We start from the raw sequence: 18,732 nt of genomic DNA, 5'->3' as shown, positions 1-18,732 counted from the left end.
CCCGGGCAGCGGCAGCGGCGCGTTCCGGGCGCCGAGGTTGCTGCGGCCGCGGGTTCGCGGCGCCCCAGGTACGTGCGGGGCTCCCGGGGCGGCCCCGCTGCACCGCGCGGTGAAGGGCTCGGCCGTGGCTCCGCTCGGTCCCGCGGCGCGTTGCGGGCCGGCTGCGGAGCCCTGGGGCAAAGGCTGCTGTCCTGTCCCCGAAACTGGCCGAAACTTGAGTCGTTCACTCAAGAAAGGGGCTCAAAYGCCCTCCTCGCCTCTCTGCCTCGCTAGGAAATGCCTCTCTAGCAGCAGACCGGGCTTAACGCTCTTCCCTCGACTGCCAAGGAGATAAACCCTGCTTGAAAGGCAAAACCCTTGCATTGGACTTGGGCGTTTGGCTTGCATTGCCTTTAGGATGGAGGGCTAAGTGCTGTGTTCTGTGTTGCTCACCCTTAATYGTGCAGAAATATTTATTATTTTTAATCATTGGGTCAAAGTTTCTGCTTCTTCAGATTTAGTCTTGTTTATTTGAATGTTGCTTTGAATCCATTCAAGGAACTGACAGATTGTTGCATTTTTTCTGCTCCTGAACATATTCCTAAAAATCTCCCTAGAGCATCAGAAGCAGAGTTCTTGCAAGTCCAACAGGGATATAGGCAAGAATCTCATCTCATGCTCTTAAATTGAAAAAGTCCCTTGTTCTCCTGAGAAGAATTTCCAGCTACCAGTTTCTGCAGAATTAATGAAGGAACCTAAAAGCATCAGGAGAAAAAAACCATCCTTGTCCAGTGGAGTTAGAGGCGGGTTGTGCAGAAGTGAAAGGGTTGGTATTATGCAGCGTGAAGGGATTTTTTTTTTAGAATAGCAGTAGTGGCTTAAAAGATGGTTGGGTGGGGAGAAACACATTATGCAAAACACGGTGCTATTTGAATTGCTAAGGAAGTACTGTTTCTTAAAAGATTTGCTGGTTGATTTAAGATGGGGCATTTCAGGTGTATTTTTACTGCAAGTTTATGGAAAGATTTTGCTTGTGTCTTGGAGTGGTCCTTATGTCAGGCCTSACACTTTGAGCCTGCATCAGTTCCTGTATAAATTTGCTCTCCTCTCTTTCCCGCTACTCCCATGGTTTTTATTCTGTCCCATCTCACACACTCTGTGCCCACAGCATTGATTCTGCCTGCTCCAGAGAAGCTGGTGCAGGAGCAGCTCTTGCTTTGGTGTCCGTGCTGCATTGACATGCGTGTGTACTGGGGCAATATACAGCTATATACAGTACATATAGCTATAACAGCTGTGTGCTCTTCTCCCAGATGTATTTAAAGTTCCCAATTTATACCCAATAGAAATATGTATAAATTTGTCATTAAAACTGGTTCGGTACAAGGTCTTTTTTGATTTGTTTTAATCTAAATGTTCAGATTATGCTAAAATTCTTGTATATTTTTTGTCTTAATCTTTTATCTTAAAAACAAAATCAGCTTTCCCTCATAATCTTCATGAATGATTGATGTTATTCTGTATAATATAAGATAACCTTTGAGCTTCTTTATGATAAAATAGATTTTCACTTCCTCTTATGCATGAATGCTGCTGTACTGCCTTTATTGTATAGGGTAATTCATTTTCCTCGTTAGGAAGTAGCTGGCTCAAACCAAATGTGTTTTGCATTSTAGAGTTCAGGGTCAGAATAACTTTACACTTTAGACATGAGGACAAAAGAAATAAAAATGCATCTGGAAATCTGGACTTGATTTCTTCACTTTTGACCTTGAGAATACAGTATCCTTTATAAAATTCTGAATATTGGGTATTTTTAATGGAATTGGTAAGAGTTTGGATTTATGGAGCATATTTTCAGATATGCCTGCTCTATTTTAATGGAGGGAGGGGAAAAAGATTTGGTGCTGATCTCAAATATAGGAGAGTTTTGACAATTGCAGTGCTGGGAAGCAGGTTTAGAAAGCTAGAAGGAAAGATGTTTTTGTATTAAAATGTTGTGCTATGATAATCTAATGTTTATCCTATGATCATAGAGAAATGYTTTTATGTTTTATTGTTAAAAACTTTACAGACCTTTTGTGTCATATGGAGAGCTGAGATGAAACTGTAACATGAGGAAGCTGCCTGCAAAAACATTCTGTTGTTTTTTAATTAATGTATTATTTATGGCAGAAATATGATGGCCCAATCAGATATAGATCTAAAAGAAACGGCTCTAAAAGAGGACTTGAAATTTTACTTCATGAACCCTTGTGAAAAATACAGAGCAAGACGTCAAATACCATGGAAACTGGCCTTGCAGATTTTAAAGATACTTATGGTTACTACTCAGGTAATCTTCTATCTGTTTTTACTCTTAGAAAGTGTAGGAATATATAGGATGAGCAGCAGGTCTGTGCTCCAGCCCTTTGCCATCTCTATATGTTCTTTACTGACTTCCCTCTTTGGTCCAGAAAGAAAAAACATCATGAGGAGGGGGAGTGTGTTGAAATAAGACAAGGAACTAAATCATCTGGTCAAATATTACCCCAAATTTTCCAGGAGGCTTTTGTAATTTAATGTTTTAATATGACACTAAAAGAAATTACTCTTCCCTCCCACCGAATCCAGCAGTGTGTTATGAAATGGTCAGGCTTGCTGTATATTCTGTTCCCTACTACGGTCATGGCAATATGGGCTAAGATGCTGTTGTTTCCCAGCACTGTTTTGTGAATGTGGTAGCATTTGAAACGTAGTCACCCACTCTAAATGTGCGCATCCGAGGTGGACAATGCTGCAGTTTGTCTGGTGTCGGTGGAGCCGGCCCATGTGCCCTGGGCTCCCACCTAACGACACACTCAGACTTTGCAGGTGGGCACGAGTGGGGGCAATGAAGAAGAGAGTTTCCGCCTGCTGTTTGTCACCCTGCAGGTGGTTATTTGTCAGTCCACTGAGATAGGCCGGCTGGTGGGTGGGGAAAGGAGATTGGGGCAAAAGTGTAAGAAATTGTTTATCTGCGCCTTTGAAATACAGGACTGTCATGGTGCGCTTTGCACACAGCTGAGTGTGCAAATCCTCAGGATGCGCAGGGTTGTGGGATTTGTGTTGGAGATAGTTGCCGGAACGAAGCCCTGCGTGTCCCTGCGTTGTGTGGGAGGCTCGTGTTCTCCGGAGGCCTCTGGAAGGACGTGGCGGTTCTGGGTTGCCCTGGCAGAGCTCGGCCTGCGCTGCGGCCCGGGCCTGGCCCAGCTCCGGGCCACGGGCGGGCTGCCGTGGCCACCCTGCCTGCACTGAGGGGCCTCAAACAGCACGTTGGAGCCGCTGCTGCTGCCRGCACGGTTGCTGCCCGTAGCAATTTCCCTGCTGGGAATAGGGAGTGAATTAAGTATGTGTGGACACATCCTGGCACAAAACAGGACAGTGCCAGCGCAGCGTAACTCTAGCCAAACGGGTACCTTTACCCCTCGGTACTGTTACAAGCTGAGGGAAGGCTTGCTCTGTCCTCTGAGCAGATGCACCTGCTTTGTGGGTTGTTGCAGTGGCTTCCTAAAGGCGGCCAAGGCAGTAACCTCAAGTGTGAAGTTGTTTTGTTTCCTTACACAGTGCTTAAAGGGTTCAGTGCTCCTCAGCTCTGTCCTTGTTTGGGTGCCAGCCGGGCAGCCAGCAGGGAGAGCAGAACAGCTTCTGAAGGGAGATGTGCTGCTGCTCCACGGGGCAGCCCTCTGCTAGCAAATATATAGCTTCTAGCCAGCATCTCTGCTTCAGAATGAAAGCAACATGGTTGGAGGAGGATGAGGAATAACTTCAGCTTTCCTTTGACTGTTTTTGTCTGATAACAGCCTATTAAGCAGGGCTGTTGTTGCAGCTCCTTTTGGTCTAGTGTAGCAGCTGGGGCATTTGCACCTTCCTGAAAAGCAGAAGTGGCTTCTGGCCTAGCATGGGAATGTGTCCTGCCCAAAGCTGCCCTGAAATCCCCTGCTGAATCCCCCAGGAGAAACCTATTGAGCATGTCCAACTCCTCTGTGTTACAGCTGGGAGACCTTTAATTTGTCTCTATAAATATTAGAGTGCTGCAGATTGATTTGCAGCACTCGGCAATTTTGCAATCACCTGAGGATATACATAGTTGATTTAAAAGATGGGCAGAAGAGTGAAAATTCAGTTCTGAATGAACTCTGCCTATATTCTCTGTGTTCCTGGTGCGTGTATGTGAGTCCAGGCTCTGTGTGTGCTGTTCCTGCTGCTCCCACAGCCCCCTGAACAGGCACCGGGGTCAAGCAGATGACTTGGTTGGGTGCCGTGGGGTCCTACACAGTCCTGCCTTAGCACTGTGTTGTGCTGCAGCCAAAATAGAAGCTGCTGGGGTTTGTCCCATAGCAGCACAGGGTACTTCTGGTTTAACAGGCTGCGCTGTCAGCCTGGCTCTTTTGCCACTTGCATCCTTCACAGGGTTTCTTTTTGTAAATTCCAGTTAATCTTGCTGATCCAGGATGTGTGAAAGGTAGAAAAGATCTACCAGCCTTAGCAACATTGTAGAAACAAACCCCTTTCTAATTATCATTTATTATAGTTGAAGGAAGTGAAGCTGTTTCAAAAATGCTGCTGCTTCAACACTTGTCTTTGTTTCCCTTCTCAGCTTATCTTTTTTGGTTTGAGTAACCAGTTGGTGGTTTCATTCAAGGAGGAGAACACTGTTGCTTTTAAACACCTTTTCCTGAAAGGATATTCTGGTGTTGATGAAGATGACTACAGCTGCAGTGTATATACACAGCAGGATGCTTATGACAGCATTTTTTATGCTATTAATCAGGTAAGTGTGCTTGTTTATAATGAGTCGCATTAAAGCTGACATTACAGCTAGTAAACTGCTGTTCAAATTCTGGTTTTATCTCCTTTTGGATTTTAGTATTGGTATTTCAGTGAATCTGCTGAGGTGGAGTGTTTCAAATTTGTGTACAGATGCGTGTGTTTCTGTGTCTTGGAGACAAATCTAACACACAACTTTTGTTTATTTAGTGCATAGTACCAAAGTTCAGAAAGTTTGAAATTTAGTCGTCTTGTGTGAACTGGAACGAGAACCAGAACTTGTTTAGGTCTGTCTTTAAAGAGTTATGGTCTTGAATATACCTACAAATTCATGGAGATTATCCTTACCACTATACTGAATTGAAGCTTTGTAGTAAGTGCTAAAGGCCTCAAATGGGGAATATGGTGCTCCCAGGAATGCAGGGGCACTGGCCCTGGTTACAGATGGGGAATGAATAAATCTGGTTATGGGTGAGTAAATCTAACATGGAAATCAAGCAGTTCTTATTAATACTGCTACATTAAAGATGTAACTATTAAGTATTGCTCATCACAAGATGAAAGTGTGTGTGAGAAAAATGAGAAATATCCCTTGTTTGAGAATAACGGTGAACAGATCGAGGGGGATGAGCAGAAAGTGGTCTTAAACCACCACCTTTCATTCTGACACTGGGCATCACTTTTGAGGCTTGGTTTAAAGCYGATTTTTCCAACCATCAGTTTTTCCTCCCAAACATCTGGGAATTGCTAAGGTGTGAAGGCCAGGCCTCCCCTCTCAGCACTTGTACAGGGGCTCGTTGCTTCTTGGCCATCTCCTGTGAGCTACAGCAGAGCCACCAGCAGATCAATGGTGCTGCTTCTGCTCTGCTGCACAGAGCCATAATCTGGCTGCTGGTGTGTCCAGTGAGTATTTAGGTCCTCTTCTTCATCTTCCCTTGATCTCTCAATGTTGCTGCTGTTTCTGCTATAACTTGTTCATTTTTTTTCCTCTCTCTTCCTTGCTTTGCTTTCCTTCTTTTATAGGCGCTAAGACTGAGGTGATGCCCAGATAGAAGACAGTAGAGAAGTAATAGCTTTATATCAAGAAAGAACCAATGTGTGATACAGGCATCAGAAAAAGGTCTCTTCATAAATGTCTGTTATATGAATGTAGACATACTCTGAGGAGCTTAAATTCAGGTGATCTGAGTTCTTTAGTGTCTTGTGTAGCTTTTGCAGTTTTTATTGCATGTAAGCCATAAAAATATGTAGCTTTCAGGTGACCTTTTAGTTTTGTGTTACTTTATTAAGGCTTAGTGCTTCTTAGAAGGCTTATTTCAAGATGGGCATCTGGTTATTGTGTTTATTTTTTGATGGTGGTTGTTTTTGGCTTTTTAAAGCATGAAGTATGTGTGTGCACACGCTGTATGTAGTTGACCCCTGGGGCATTTTGATGTTTTTCAGAAAAATGGACAGACTTTTGTACTTTACGGGTACACAGCTAGCACCTACTCCTCTGTGGTCTAATTTGGAAACTTCTATTATAAAAAAGCCATTCARTTGTTATTGCTGTCCCATGTATGGAGTATCAGGATGCTACAGAACTTAACTCCTGCTGGTTGCTCCATCATAAGCTGCTTGGAATTGTATAAATGGGATTTTAACTTGTGTAGTGTGTTACTTGAAAGTGCTGCTTGCTGAACTTCAGCATCCGTGTGTTGCCGTCAGGAGGGCAGAGTCTCTAAGTTTAAGTTTGTTTAGCAGAACAGCTGCTAAATGCAGTGATCTAGTGCATTCCTTAGTGGGAAATTGTGACTAACTGTTGTCTCTGTCCACTTGGCATGCCCTAGTCGGGCTTGGCTTTAGTTTATTTTAAGATGATTTCTTTGCAGGATGCTGATGCAGGGGTCACCTCTGTAGCTACCTGTGTTAGTGAGCTCAGCTGTGGGGCTCGAAAGGCAGCACTGTGAGGCAGAGCTGGGCCTGGGGCTGTGTAGGTGTCCGTTGCAGCAGCTTTTGGATGTGGGGTGGGCAGCAGGTAACAGCTGCCTGCTGTTTGTGCCAGTGTAGGGAGCCTAATGTGAGAGACTGATGCAGATAATGCCCATAGGAAGSGGGGGAAAAAGGTAATAGGAGGTCATTAATAACCAAGTTGGTGTCTAAGGGAGAGAAGGTTCAATCCCTACCAATGTCAGCTGAACAACAAGTTTATTAAGAAATGGGAAGCCCTGCCTAACTACTCTGATGTCTAACTAAGCTGATGTTTATTAACTCAGGCTCCTGTGAAATACTCCCTAGAAGGATAAGTATTTCCAGCAGAGGTGAACGATGAGCGTTGCCCTGAGCTGGTTTGTCAGGAGAGGTATTGATAAAAATTAATGAATTACTGGATGATTATGCAATCTTCCCTAGAGGGCCTGTGGTCTAAGAAGCTTCTCTTGGGCAATGGTAGGTGGTGTTAAGCTGAGCTGGCAAATTCCTGCTTTCCTGCTTAGTCCTAGTTGTGCTCCACTGTTGGTGAGTCGAGAACTGGAAGAAGTGCTGTGCTCCCAGCTGTTTGCTTCCGTTGTGCAAGCCTGGGAGGCAATTCCAAGGGCAGATAATGTAGCTGGCTCTGGCTTGTCCATAGAGTAAGGGAACAAAGTGTCTTCCTCCCAGACAAGCTTTCTGTTGCCTCCCTGCTTGTGTAGAGATGTCAGGTTAAGCTGCTTGCTCCCTGCATGGTCCTTGGATGCTTTGCTGCCTTGTAGCCACACAAGGAGCAGCTTGGGGAGGGATTAGTGAGGAAAAAGAGGAGAAATGTTTGAAYTATTCATTAGTCTTTTCATGCCTTAAGATCAAGTCTGAAAAGATTATTAAAGTTTTAAAATTTCTTCTTAGTATCATGGGTTTTTTTTAACTGGCCGTCCTACTGATGTCTGAGTTCAGGATAGGAAAGGGTCTTAAAGTTGCCTAAGATTTTTTTTAAAAAATTTAAATTAAGATGCTGTATTTTAATCAGATGATGTTTAAGTTTCAAATGGTTAAAAAAAAAATGAATACATAAGAGATCCGTGGAGTCTGAATGTTTTCAGTGGCTGCACTGGGGTCAACACCTGTCTAAGGGAATTGCCTCTTGCTGGAGGGCTCCTGGTCACTGTCCAAGCAGGATGCTGAGGATGGTCAGCAGCCACCTTAGCTGCCCATTAGATATCCACAATCAATTTGCAGGCTTTATGGGAAAGGGAAGGTTTGTTGGCTTTGAGTTCTTGGGTAAAAGTCATATTAATATGAGTTTTGTTCAGCTTACAAGCTATTATGTCATGTGCAAAAGACCTAGGGCAGATGGACAGGGAATAGGAGTGAGACCCCGRTTTCTCCTCAGACTGATCTCTTGATAACTTCTGGTTCTGTTTTGCTTTTAAACTAGTACAGACAACTAAAGAACATTTCCCTTGGGACACTTGGTTATGAACAAGATGAAGAKGAAGGATCAGGTTTAAAAATCTGTAAACAGCAGTACAAGAAAGGCACAATGCTTCCTTCCAATGATACACTGAACATTGATGTTGCTACTGAAACAGGTATGGATTTTTTGTGCTTAAACCACAAACTTCTTGCCATGATTTGTCTACATTGTAATGGGAAATCAGGGCTTTTTAATAWTAAAYTTTTGCATGTCAGTCACTGGAAAACTAACATYCTTGTTGCTGTTTCTTCCCCCTTCYCCCTGCCCGTCCTTTATARTATTTGTTCAGACATTAAATTATTTTGCAGYTAATAGGAAGAAATTTTCTCTGTACTTTTTTTCATTTCAACTGCCATTAGCTTTTTCAGGGTGCAGAAGGTTCAAATACAGACTTCTCAATGCTGTTAAGACTGCAGCTTGAGTGCACATCGTTAGCACTGCTCTAGRCAGAGTCTCTGGCTTCTCCAGAGTTACTCCATGCAGCTGCTTCTGGTCCTGCTAGCTGGGCTSTGCATGAAGAGTCTTGTGCAAACTGAATATGATGCTCGACTGTGGCTTGTGCTTGCATCTGAATACTTCAATTTTATGCTGATTTCTATGTGTAATTTTTAAAACTGCAGCTTTTCTCCTTTTCTCCCCAGAATGTATCCTTTTAAAGTCAAAGGAGCTAGTCAATAAGAAGGCTGAAAAGAAGCTGAACTCCTCATTTTTCAATCTTGAATTTTACAGGTAAAGCTTTGGSGTGGGAAGGTAGAATACATTCTGTTATATTTTTCTTTAATTTCTCCTTTCATATGAATATTCTGAGTTATGTTCTGTGTGCTCTGTGCTTGTATTTTTGATTTTTTTATATATTTATATACTTCTCTTAAACATTCAGGCTTATACAAGTTGAAATCTCTTTCAAGCTAAAAGGCATTGCTCTACAGACAATCCATGCCCGTGAATTGCCTGACTGCTATGCATTTCAAAATACTGTAAGTGAATATTGAGCATAGTTGACATTAAATTTTTCACACAGTATAGTTACAAGGGTTGCTTATATCCTTATATCCAGACTGCATGGAAAAACAGTTGGGTATGTCCTGGCCTGTGAGGAAACTGCCATATGTTTTAACCCCTTTCCCAAAGGCAGCTGAAGCTCCTAAGCAATTATATTGCCCTGATACCATGTCATTTTGTAACCTGTTCCAGCTGATAACCTCATAATATGAGAAGGGGGTAAATGTTGCCCAGTTAGCAAAGTTAATTTTGAGGTCTGACTTCTTAGAAGGTTGCTATTTAACGCTGTTCATTTTGTGCTCCTGAGTGCTCTGTATATGCTGCCATTTATGCTTTCTGGAAAGCCTATCTAATAATGCTAACACATAAATACAGACCAAGATTTATTTTATGGAATATATTTTGCTAGTCTTGTTTCTGATTTACCTTTATTTTCCCTTTATTTTCAGATCACGTTCAATAATAGAGCCCACAGTGGAAAAATAAAAATTTATTTTGATAGCGATACTGACATCCAAGAATGCAAAGACTGGCATGTATCTGGTTCTAGTAAGTACTCTGTGTGTTTGCATGATGGAAGTATTACACATTTCCTCCTTCCATTTCTCTTGGYCCATAATCGATTAAGAAGATATTCCCTGTCTTCTCTACTATTTTAAAGCACAATAATCTTGTCTAATGCAACTCATTGCATCTTTGTAAATAGTAATCAGGAATCAATTCCTTTCTGAAGAGCGTATTTTATTGGCATTGTGTGCATGTTGGTAACTTTTTGCAGCTGTCTCTTAACTAACTGTTCTTTAGTAGTTTATATGCATATAATGACCTGCTGTGGTGGCAGGAGCATATAACTTTCTTATTAAGGTGAATTAAAGAGTAGTTAAACCAMTTAGAAATTAGTTTTTAACTATATAAAGAAATATTATGCTGTGAAAGTTACAGGAACAATTGCTAGGTATTTTCTTTGGCTTCTTCCTATTTTGAAAAGTTGTGATCCTTGATTTACATGATTGCTTCTAGATCTTTGTGGGGAAAAACAAGAGTATGGTGCAATTTCTGACTGCAGGTGAGGGAGCAAGAAATCTAGTCTCGTGTGTAGAAAGTTGTGTAGTGGTTGTGTGTGTGATTAGTGTGTGTGTTTGTGTGTGAGTTTAACTACGTTGAAATGAACCAAATCCTGTGTTTCTTTTATTCCATGCAGTTGTAGTACTGCTCGAGCACAGGTGGATAGATGGGCTTAGTGGCAAAATGAGAGGCTTSCATCAGTGTGCTTGTATTTCGAGGAACTTCAAATCTGCATTTAATGATTGTGGCACAGTCTGTGTTGTCCTTTTGGGACATAATTCTCTGTTTAGCTGTGCTGGAGACATGCTTGCAAAAAGCTTTCTCTTGTTGCTGTTTTGTGTGTGTGTGTGTGTGTGTGTGTATATGTATGTGTGCATCTCCCATCTCTTAAAGGGGGAGAGAGACTTAAGGGAAAAAACATGACAATTTGTAAAAGTGTCAATGCTTACGATAAATGTGTTCGCAAGGAGATATGAACGGACTAATTCTTTCTTTTCTGTGACTTACAGTTCTGCAGAAAAACACTCAGTATGTTCTGGTTTTTGATGGATTTGTCATTATAAGCTGCCTTGCTTCTCTTATCCTCTGCACCCGATCCATTATTCTTGCCTTGAGATTGCAAAAGGTAAGTATGCTGTTCATGATCTCCATGCTGTGTCTCTGCTGTCATGTCTGATGCTAGTTTTGTGAAGTGTTAGTTATGAAGTGTCAGTGCATCTGTGCTCCAAGAAAATATATCTGATATATCTAAGCCACTAACATAATTTTATTTCCACTTGTGTAGTCCTGTAGTAAGTATCCTGATGCATGTGTTAAGGGCAAAACTGGGAGGGACTGATTTAATTTTGTAGGCTATCTTGTTTTAAAAAAAAAAAACCCCACAAATCTTTGTGCCGCTATCAGCACAGTTTTACACTTTCCAAAAGAATACAAATTCTTTCTGCCTTGGCTTCAAAGTAGAACACCTATACAAGCCATCCTGTGAATTAATGCTTTAATGAGTTGGCTTTCAAAGCCAACTGTAACTTGAGAAGTAGACTGTAGGCTATACCACCTTAAATTTGCTAGTTTTCCTGGTGTTCCTGGGGCTGGAAACACCCTTTTCAGTTTTCTCTCTTTACAATTCTTGACCATAGTCTGCTCTCAACTTTTCCCACTTGCCCTCCCCTGCATTCTCAGAGACCAACTCTGGCTTCTTCTCAAGCTCATGTAAGCAGACCCAACTCTTCCCTTCTGAAGAAAGCAATGCAGAAACATGAGCTGGCCCTGCACTGGGTGCTTCTGTTCGTTTGATTTGTGCACTGTAAAGCTGCTGGCTTGGAAGAGTTCCCAGGTGTCCAGAGCCTGGTTGATATTTCACACTTCCTTGCACACCAGCCCAGAGTTGCTGCATAATTTGATGCCATTAATTATGATGTGCTTGTGGATAAAGGAGTTGGAGAAAGAGAGGGCAGGATATGCAGCATATGAAAGTGAAGGTAGCTGCTTATCTAATCCAATATATCCTCTTTGGAACTTGTAAACAAGACAAAGGTGACCAGGGCACAGCTCAGCAAAGGTATTGCAGGGTGCTGTCAGGAACTGGGACAGCGACATTTATTCATGAGCAGAGAGAACAAGTGAAAAGAGATCAGCAGTGCTGGGTTCGGGAGGCAGAATTGCTGCCTCTGGTGGAAACATGAGCCCTTCACAGGTGGTTATATTTGAACTGGTTACCAGTTTTTCTGATTCTTTCACTGCCTCAGCTGAGTCGCTCTGCTCTTTTGTGGGTGACCAGAAAGCTCTTCTGAAGGGCTTGGAAAGGAGATATAACAAGTCCTGCATGCTTAGGTTCTTGGGGGTCATGTATGTTTATTTTGTGAAAAGCTAACTTCAGTGACCTAATCCTGTCTTAAGAACTTTTCCTATATATTTTTTTCCTGTTGCTAACGATTTTTAGGCTATTATTTCAGCAAATACTATAGGAAAAGTGGGCAAGTGAAATTCAAGCTTTTGACAGCACTGGGGCATCTGTGCATATATTTCWCCTAAGGGGACCTGTAACTAAACATCTAACTGCTTCTTTGCAGAGATTTGTGAATTTCTTCCTGGAGAAATACAAACGTCATGTCTGTAATGCGGATCGCCTAGAGTTCATAAATGGATGGTATGTCCTGGTAATCATCAGTGATATGATGACTATCATTGGATCAATCTTAAARATGGAAATAAAAGCCAAGGTGAGAGTTTAATCCTTCAGATAAAATACTGGTGATTTTGCAGCCAGCTATAACAATTTCCAACTATGGAAAATGTGATTGAGCTATTTAAGTCACTAATCACTTTTTTTACTTTTGCCACTTCCTTTCCCCTCATGTAGTTGTCCACAGTAGCGGAATATAAGCAGTTGGATGAGGTTTTGTGTTTGCTTGTTCCTGCTTGAGATTGTTACATGTTTTGAATTGAGCTCTTAAGCTTATTCTCTTGTGGGCACTAATGCTCTTCTAAGCGCTGATGGATGCTTACAGCAATCAAAGAGGACATGTGAGCATGACCTATTAAAACAAACACTGTGGTGTGCAACTTTAGTAATTGGCTTTATTTCCCTTCCCCAAACACTTGAAATAAGACCCTGGAAACTAATTAAATGTCTTATTTCTATAGTGTTAAGCCCCTTAATCCCTGGTTTAGAATTTGTAAATAGACAGTGCTGTAGATACCGTACTAAGACAGTCCTTAATTAAAAGCTTTAGGTTATGTTAATTTATGTTAATAATTAAGAAGTAATAGTACATATTGTACAAAGAAATTGAGTCATTACGCTGGGTAAAAGAGGGCTCTGGGCAGCTTRTGAGGCTGCAAACATTGCGATTCTGGCCTGCTTGCCTGCCTGTCCAGACTGAGGGCACAGCCAGTGTCAGCGGCTGGTCCTTGACCTTCTAGCCTGGACTTGCTGAAATCAATGTGTTTTGTCCACGTGTGTCAGCAGTTCATGTGTTCAAAAGCCCTGTGTTCTGGGAAGAGCAGAGCAGCAAATGTGTTGCTTCTGCTTCATGTGTAGCAATGCTTAAAGGGCATAGCTGGAGTGGCCTTCAAGTGAAACAGCTGGGAATATCCAGTTGTATGGTGAAGTGGGGGACGGGACAGAAAGTCTGGAAGATATTTCATGCTGATGGTGACATGTTTTCTGCTGAATCAAAAGGCAGGTAGAATTGGTTCTCAACTGCCCTGGTAGCAGCAAAGGTGTCCAGAATTCAAGCAGCTAGCAACCTGTTCAAAACTGCCCGTGTTTGTAGCACAGACAGGCCTACAGTCATGAAGTTTAAATGATTATTTGTTTTAACAGTGGAAAAAATATGGGAGCAAATGTTAACGTTTTAGAATGGAAAATTTGGAGATATTCAACTTTGCTTTGGTTACAGTATACTTTTAAAGACTAGGCTTTTATGTAGTAAAGATTTACTTTTACTATAGTAAAGACTATACTTTTATGAAGACTAGGCTTCATAAAAGTCTTGTTCAAGAATGTCAGCATAACTGTACTTGTGAGCTACTGCTTTTGAGTTGTCTCTAACTGCAGTTTGTGCTGCTCTGATTTTTGTGATAAAGAATGTCACTTCAGTATTGAACTGTGCATTTTCTGAAGAGACACACGCATAGTTTTCAAGCTGACATACCTGCCACTGACCTTGACCACCCGCTCTTTTTGCATCCCTCAGAATCTCACCAGCTATGATGTCTGCAGCATTTTACTTGGAACATCAACTTTGTTTGTCTGGGTTGGAGTCATCCGATACTTGGGATATTTTCAAACCTACAACGTAAGCCTGGAATTGAATATTCGACACATTTAGGTCTGTCACTTATTCAGATCTCTTGTAATATATGTGACTTCCTTTCTGCCCTGGCTTACAGGTACTCATTTTAACTATGCAAGCGTCACTGCCCAAGGTTCTAAGGTTTTGTTGTTGTGCTGGGATGATTTATCTTGGCTATACTTTCTGTGGCTGGATTGTGTTGGGACCTTATCATGAAAAGGTATGTCAGCTGTTATTGTTCTGTTTTTTTTTCCTCTCCTTATTCTACTGAATTGTCACCACAAACACGAGGCTCTGTTTGCRAGTGCCTGGTTGGTTTATCCAGGCAGTGTCCAGTGCTGGGAAAGGCACTGACGGTGCGTAGGAGCATTCCCTCCTGCCCTCTTCTGGCAGTCCTCATGCAGCTGGATGCYGAAGCATTTGTTACTGTTTCAGGGTATCTTGTTGGCTTTTGTTCTCCAAATCTGTCCCTTAACTTTAACTGTTATCTGTTGACCCACATATGGGTGAATAAGTGACTTTAACCTCCAAAAGTATGCCAGCATGTCCCTCTTCCTACTTGAATTCTGGCTGCAGTACTAAAGCCTTTTAAGTTCCCAGCTGCAGGCAGAAAAAGCAATTAACTTCAGTTTCAAAGCTAGATACCTTTTTTTTTTCTGAATTGCTTCCTTTGTTGATTTATATGGCAGTAGGAGAGGGGAGAGGCAAATTCTCAAACTGGTAAATTCTGCATGTCCGTTAAAAAACAACAAATCTGTCAGTTCATTCTTGATTTCTGATAATGCGTTGTATGTATTTAACAAAGATTCATGTCATAGTGCTTGTTTCAGCTTCTTCTATGCGCAGAATGTTTCTCCTGACCTAMTGCACATCTCAAGAAACTTCGGTATTTTGCCTACGTACATTTTAAATTGATGACAGTAAGTCTTTCTAGAGGTGTCACTCTCTGCTGCAGGATCTTGGTAATACCAGAGGGTCAATTGCTTATAGCAGGCACAGGATAAATATTGCTTTCCTGGCTTTTCGACAGCAAATATTTTAATTTCYTGTGTAAAAGAACTTGTAGCCCCCGATATGCCTGTCTGTGAAGAAGTTAACGCTTGCTAAACATCACAGCTCAGCGTTTTTCAGCGTTTTTGCCCCGCCGCTCACCCAGTTCTCCTGCCTCCGACCTGTTCTCCCGTAGCCCGCTGGACGGCAGTGCGGCTCCGCAGGCCGCGCTCAGCCCGGGCAGCGCTCGCAGGCTGCCTCGGCTGCAGCCTCTCCCTTGGTGCYGCTGCTGGGAGCTTTCCCCTGCTCCTGTGCACATGGAGAGGAGCATGGTGCATTTGCTCAAAAATCCTGGAAGTTTCGTTAAGGCAAATGTATTGTCCTTTCCTCTGCTATAGGTCAGAAGGAATAGAAATCCTGCTTTCAGTCTTCTGGCAATTGGAGGCCCTATATATTTTTAATAGCACTATCTTCCTTCCCTTTAATCAAGGTAGGGGTGATAATTCATGTTTTAATAATTATTTATACTCAATATTTTCTAGTTTGAAGATCTGAACACAGTGGCTGAGTGTCTGTTTTCTTTGGTCAATGGCGATGATATGTTTGCAACATTTGCCCAAATCCAGCAGAAGAGCATGTTGGTGTGGCTGTTCAGTCGCTTGTATCTGTACTCCTTCATTAGTCTGTTCATATACATGATCCTCAGCCTTTTCATTGCACTCATTACTGACTCCTATGATACCATAAAGGTAAATAATTTTTCTTCCCATATATTTATTCTGATCAGTTCTGCATTCATAATGTCTAGCATTAATTATGATAAACACTGAGCGTATTAAAATCTATCAGTTTAAAATTTGGGGAAGAAATTGGGTTGGGAAAGGGTTACTGTGCAGTCATCTAAATGACTGTAGCCAATAATCAGTCTGTGTCCCTGTTCTGTATTTTCTACTGCTTGACCTTTTTAAAAAGTAATAGCTAATGAAAACATTACCTAATAGCTATGGGAGGATAGGTAAAAGTCAGATACAGTTGCAYAGAGGTAGGTCAGTCTTATCTGGAGTGAATGTCTTCTTATAGCACCAGAGGCTGAGGCAGAGAAGTTTGTCATCGTCTCTGAGAAGAACTGCTTGGCAGCTATGTGGTTCATAACTCAACTTTGCTTAGCTGTCTAAATTTGCTTAATGTGTCACTGGGAAATGCGTGATTACTATGCATTTTTTTCTCAAAAAAAGCCTACTAGTAGGCTATTAATGGTGATTCGTTTCTTATGTTGTAAATAAGTTGTTTTGTTTTTCAGAAATATCAACAAAGTGGATTTCCAGTAACAGATCTACATGAATTTCTAAAAGAGTGTGGCAGCGTTGGCTATAGAAAAGAACAACCTTCTGTGCCATTCATCTGCTGCTGTAGACGGTCAGTATTTAGTGGGTGTTTATTCTCAAAGCTTATCAATTTACTTTTTAATGTGATGTGCTGTTTCACAAACGTTGGAAAGCACAGAACTCTGCTTTTGTGAAATGCAGCTTTCTACTTTTGATGTAGGGAGACAGGAATCTCCTAGTCAGGAAGGAGTAAGTGAGAGGATGTTGGGTGGGTATTGCAACATTTGCTGTGGGCATTTGGAAGCTGAGTAGATGATGGGAGCCCCAGCCAGGTTCATCTTCATGTTTCATACTCAAGTCAGGCCTGCAGCCTGAGAAGTTCTTATCTGCTTGAGTATAATAAGCTTTAATATTCTGCTTGTGTATCAAGAGTGGAAGCCTGGAGCTGGTGCGAAAATCTGGGGGTTTCCTACTGTAGCAGTTTCTACTTGATTGTCACAGTGTAGTTGTGAAAATTGAAAACTGAAATTAGAGGGGGGGGAAAAAAAACAAAATGAAAGAATTTAGAAATAAATATGGTATATGCAAATATTCCTATTRTATTTCCTACTGAATGAGAAGTTCTGAAACTTTCTTTTACAGACAACAGAGTGATGACAACTTGATACTYATTAATTGATCATGGACTGCTATAATAGTTTACTGCTATAATATGAAAAGAAAAAAAAAAGAAAACATGTGTCTGGAGAATAATTCTCCAAATGGCAATGAAACCAACTGCTGGACCTGCCCCCATCTGGACATACTAACCCTACTGAAGTGCTGGGGAAGAAAAGCTGCTATGTGACATAAGCTGGCTGTATGCAGCGAGAGCCCAGAAGCTCTCTGTGTGTGGAGGAAGATTGTTAAGAACTTAGTATTCTTTCCCCAAGTTCAGTTATGTCCAAGAGGGCTGATTCATGAGAAGTATCTGGAGGAGTTTTGTTTGCTAATCACCTCCAGGAAGGAGGAGAGTGGTCCTGAAGCAACTGCTGTTGTTGATGAGGAAAAGAAATATATTAAATGACACTTCAAAATAATTGCACATTTTAAAAGAAGACTTTTACATCTCTCAGGCACAAAGAGACGAATTTTTCACTTCACTTACCGAAGCAATGCATTCTCAGTGAGACTGTAATTTCTGCTTGGCACAATTCATTTCCTTGAAATAAATTTATATAAAACTACAGAGCTCCATGAAAGTACAAAACAGTTGCTGTTTTCCCTTTTGTATCCTGTTTTTTAACACAAGCCACTGAGTTCACAATCTTTTAATAGTTTYACTAAAAACAAAAGCATGTATTTTATCTTGAATCTTCTGTAATACCCMTAATACTTGATGTAAAAAGCACCCAGATGAAACATCATACATTAGCTATAGGTAAATACTTCACTGTGTGGTTGGAAACTTTCATGGCAGGCGTCATGTGAAGGATGAAGTGAAGGATGAAGCCTGAGAATATTTTGTTTTATTTGTTTGGTTGCTTTTTCAAGTGCCATAACCTGGAGGCCAAATTTGGGCATTTATTTAATTGCTTCTATTTTAAGTTAACAGAAGGTTAATGGAAGAAAACAGAACCACTGAGCTGGGCTTATGCCTTGTTCAGGCTCTTGGTTTGGTCAATTTCTTGATGTAGTTGCAGATCACYATCCTAAAGAATTTTTTTGTTTGTTTTTCTCCCTCCCTTCTGCCTTTTACGGCACAAAAGTCGGAATACAAATGTAATCTCAAATGTTCTTGAATGAGTAAAGCTCTTGAATGAGCCAAGTGTGGCTCACTTGGAGGTAAAAAGGGAAGGATGCAGCCAAGTGTTGTACAGGATCCTGACTTACAGCAGTTCTTACAGGAGCCATCCTTAAATTACTGCCTGCTGCTTTTTCCTTAGACCTTTCTTGCATCTCTGCAAGGCCTGGTGAATGTTGCACCTCTGTCCGCAAAGTGAGTTGAGGTGAGGCTCTTGCCAGGTCCCCGGGGGCAGCAGCGGCTGCTTCCCTGCAGGAGCAGTGCTCCTGGATGTGCCCCTGCAATGCCCTCTGGGATGTGCTGGATTCTCCAGGCTCCTGGGAGAGACAGGGCATTAGGACTGCATCTGGAGCACTGCGTGCAGTGCTGGGCTCCCCAGTACAAGAGGGATGTGGAGCTGCTGGAGAGAGTCCAGCACAGGGCTACSAGGATGATCAGGGGCCTGGAAYATCTGCCCYGTGAGCAAAGGCTGAGGGAGCTGGGCCTGTTCAGCCTGGAGAAGAGGAGGCTGAGGGGGGACCTGATCAGCGTGTATAAATACCTCAAGGGAGGCAGTGAGGAGGAGGGGGCGGCCTC

General features: G+C 42.0%; 1 protein-coding gene across 3 annotated transcripts; it reads left to right on the top strand.

Annotated features, from left to right (window-relative positions):
- Positions 1-37: 37 nt before the first annotated feature.
- On the top strand, positions 38-17,558 carry MCOLN2 (mucolipin 2). 3 transcript variants are annotated; one of them, XM_026037951.1, is made up of 14 exons: positions 38-68; positions 2,155-2,314; positions 4,598-4,771; positions 8,156-8,309; positions 8,836-8,923; positions 9,075-9,171; positions 9,646-9,745; positions 10,771-10,886; positions 12,331-12,480; positions 13,960-14,061; positions 14,156-14,278; positions 15,591-15,797; positions 16,349-16,464; positions 17,016-17,558. In XM_026037951.1, the coding sequence occupies exons 2-14, from the start codon at positions 2,159-2,161 to the stop codon at positions 17,050-17,052; spliced, it is 1,620 nt and encodes a 539-aa protein (XP_025893736.1). In that variant the 5' UTR covers positions 38-68; positions 2,155-2,158; the 3' UTR covers positions 17,053-17,558. The 3 variants fall into 3 exon arrangements, with proteins under 3 accessions (XP_025893736.1, XP_025893738.1, XP_025893737.1); XM_026037953.1 differs by lacking the exons at positions 38-68; positions 2,155-2,314 and having other exon boundaries at positions 4,705-4,771; positions 8,161-8,309; XM_026037952.1 differs by lacking the exons at positions 38-68; positions 2,155-2,314; positions 4,598-4,771 and adding an exon at positions 5,847-5,887 and having other exon boundaries at positions 8,161-8,309.
- The last annotated feature ends 1,174 nt before the right edge of the window (positions 17,559-18,732 follow it).

This window comes from Nothoprocta perdicaria, unplaced genomic scaffold, assembly GCF_003342845.1.
Source record: "Nothoprocta perdicaria isolate Ctin4 unplaced genomic scaffold, notPer1 scaffold_20, whole genome shotgun sequence".
Lineage (NCBI taxonomy): Eukaryota > Metazoa > Chordata > Aves > Tinamiformes > Tinamidae > Nothoprocta > Nothoprocta perdicaria.
The sequence above is the reverse complement of the archived record's forward strand: the minus strand, read 5'-3'. Positions and strand labels throughout refer to the sequence as shown.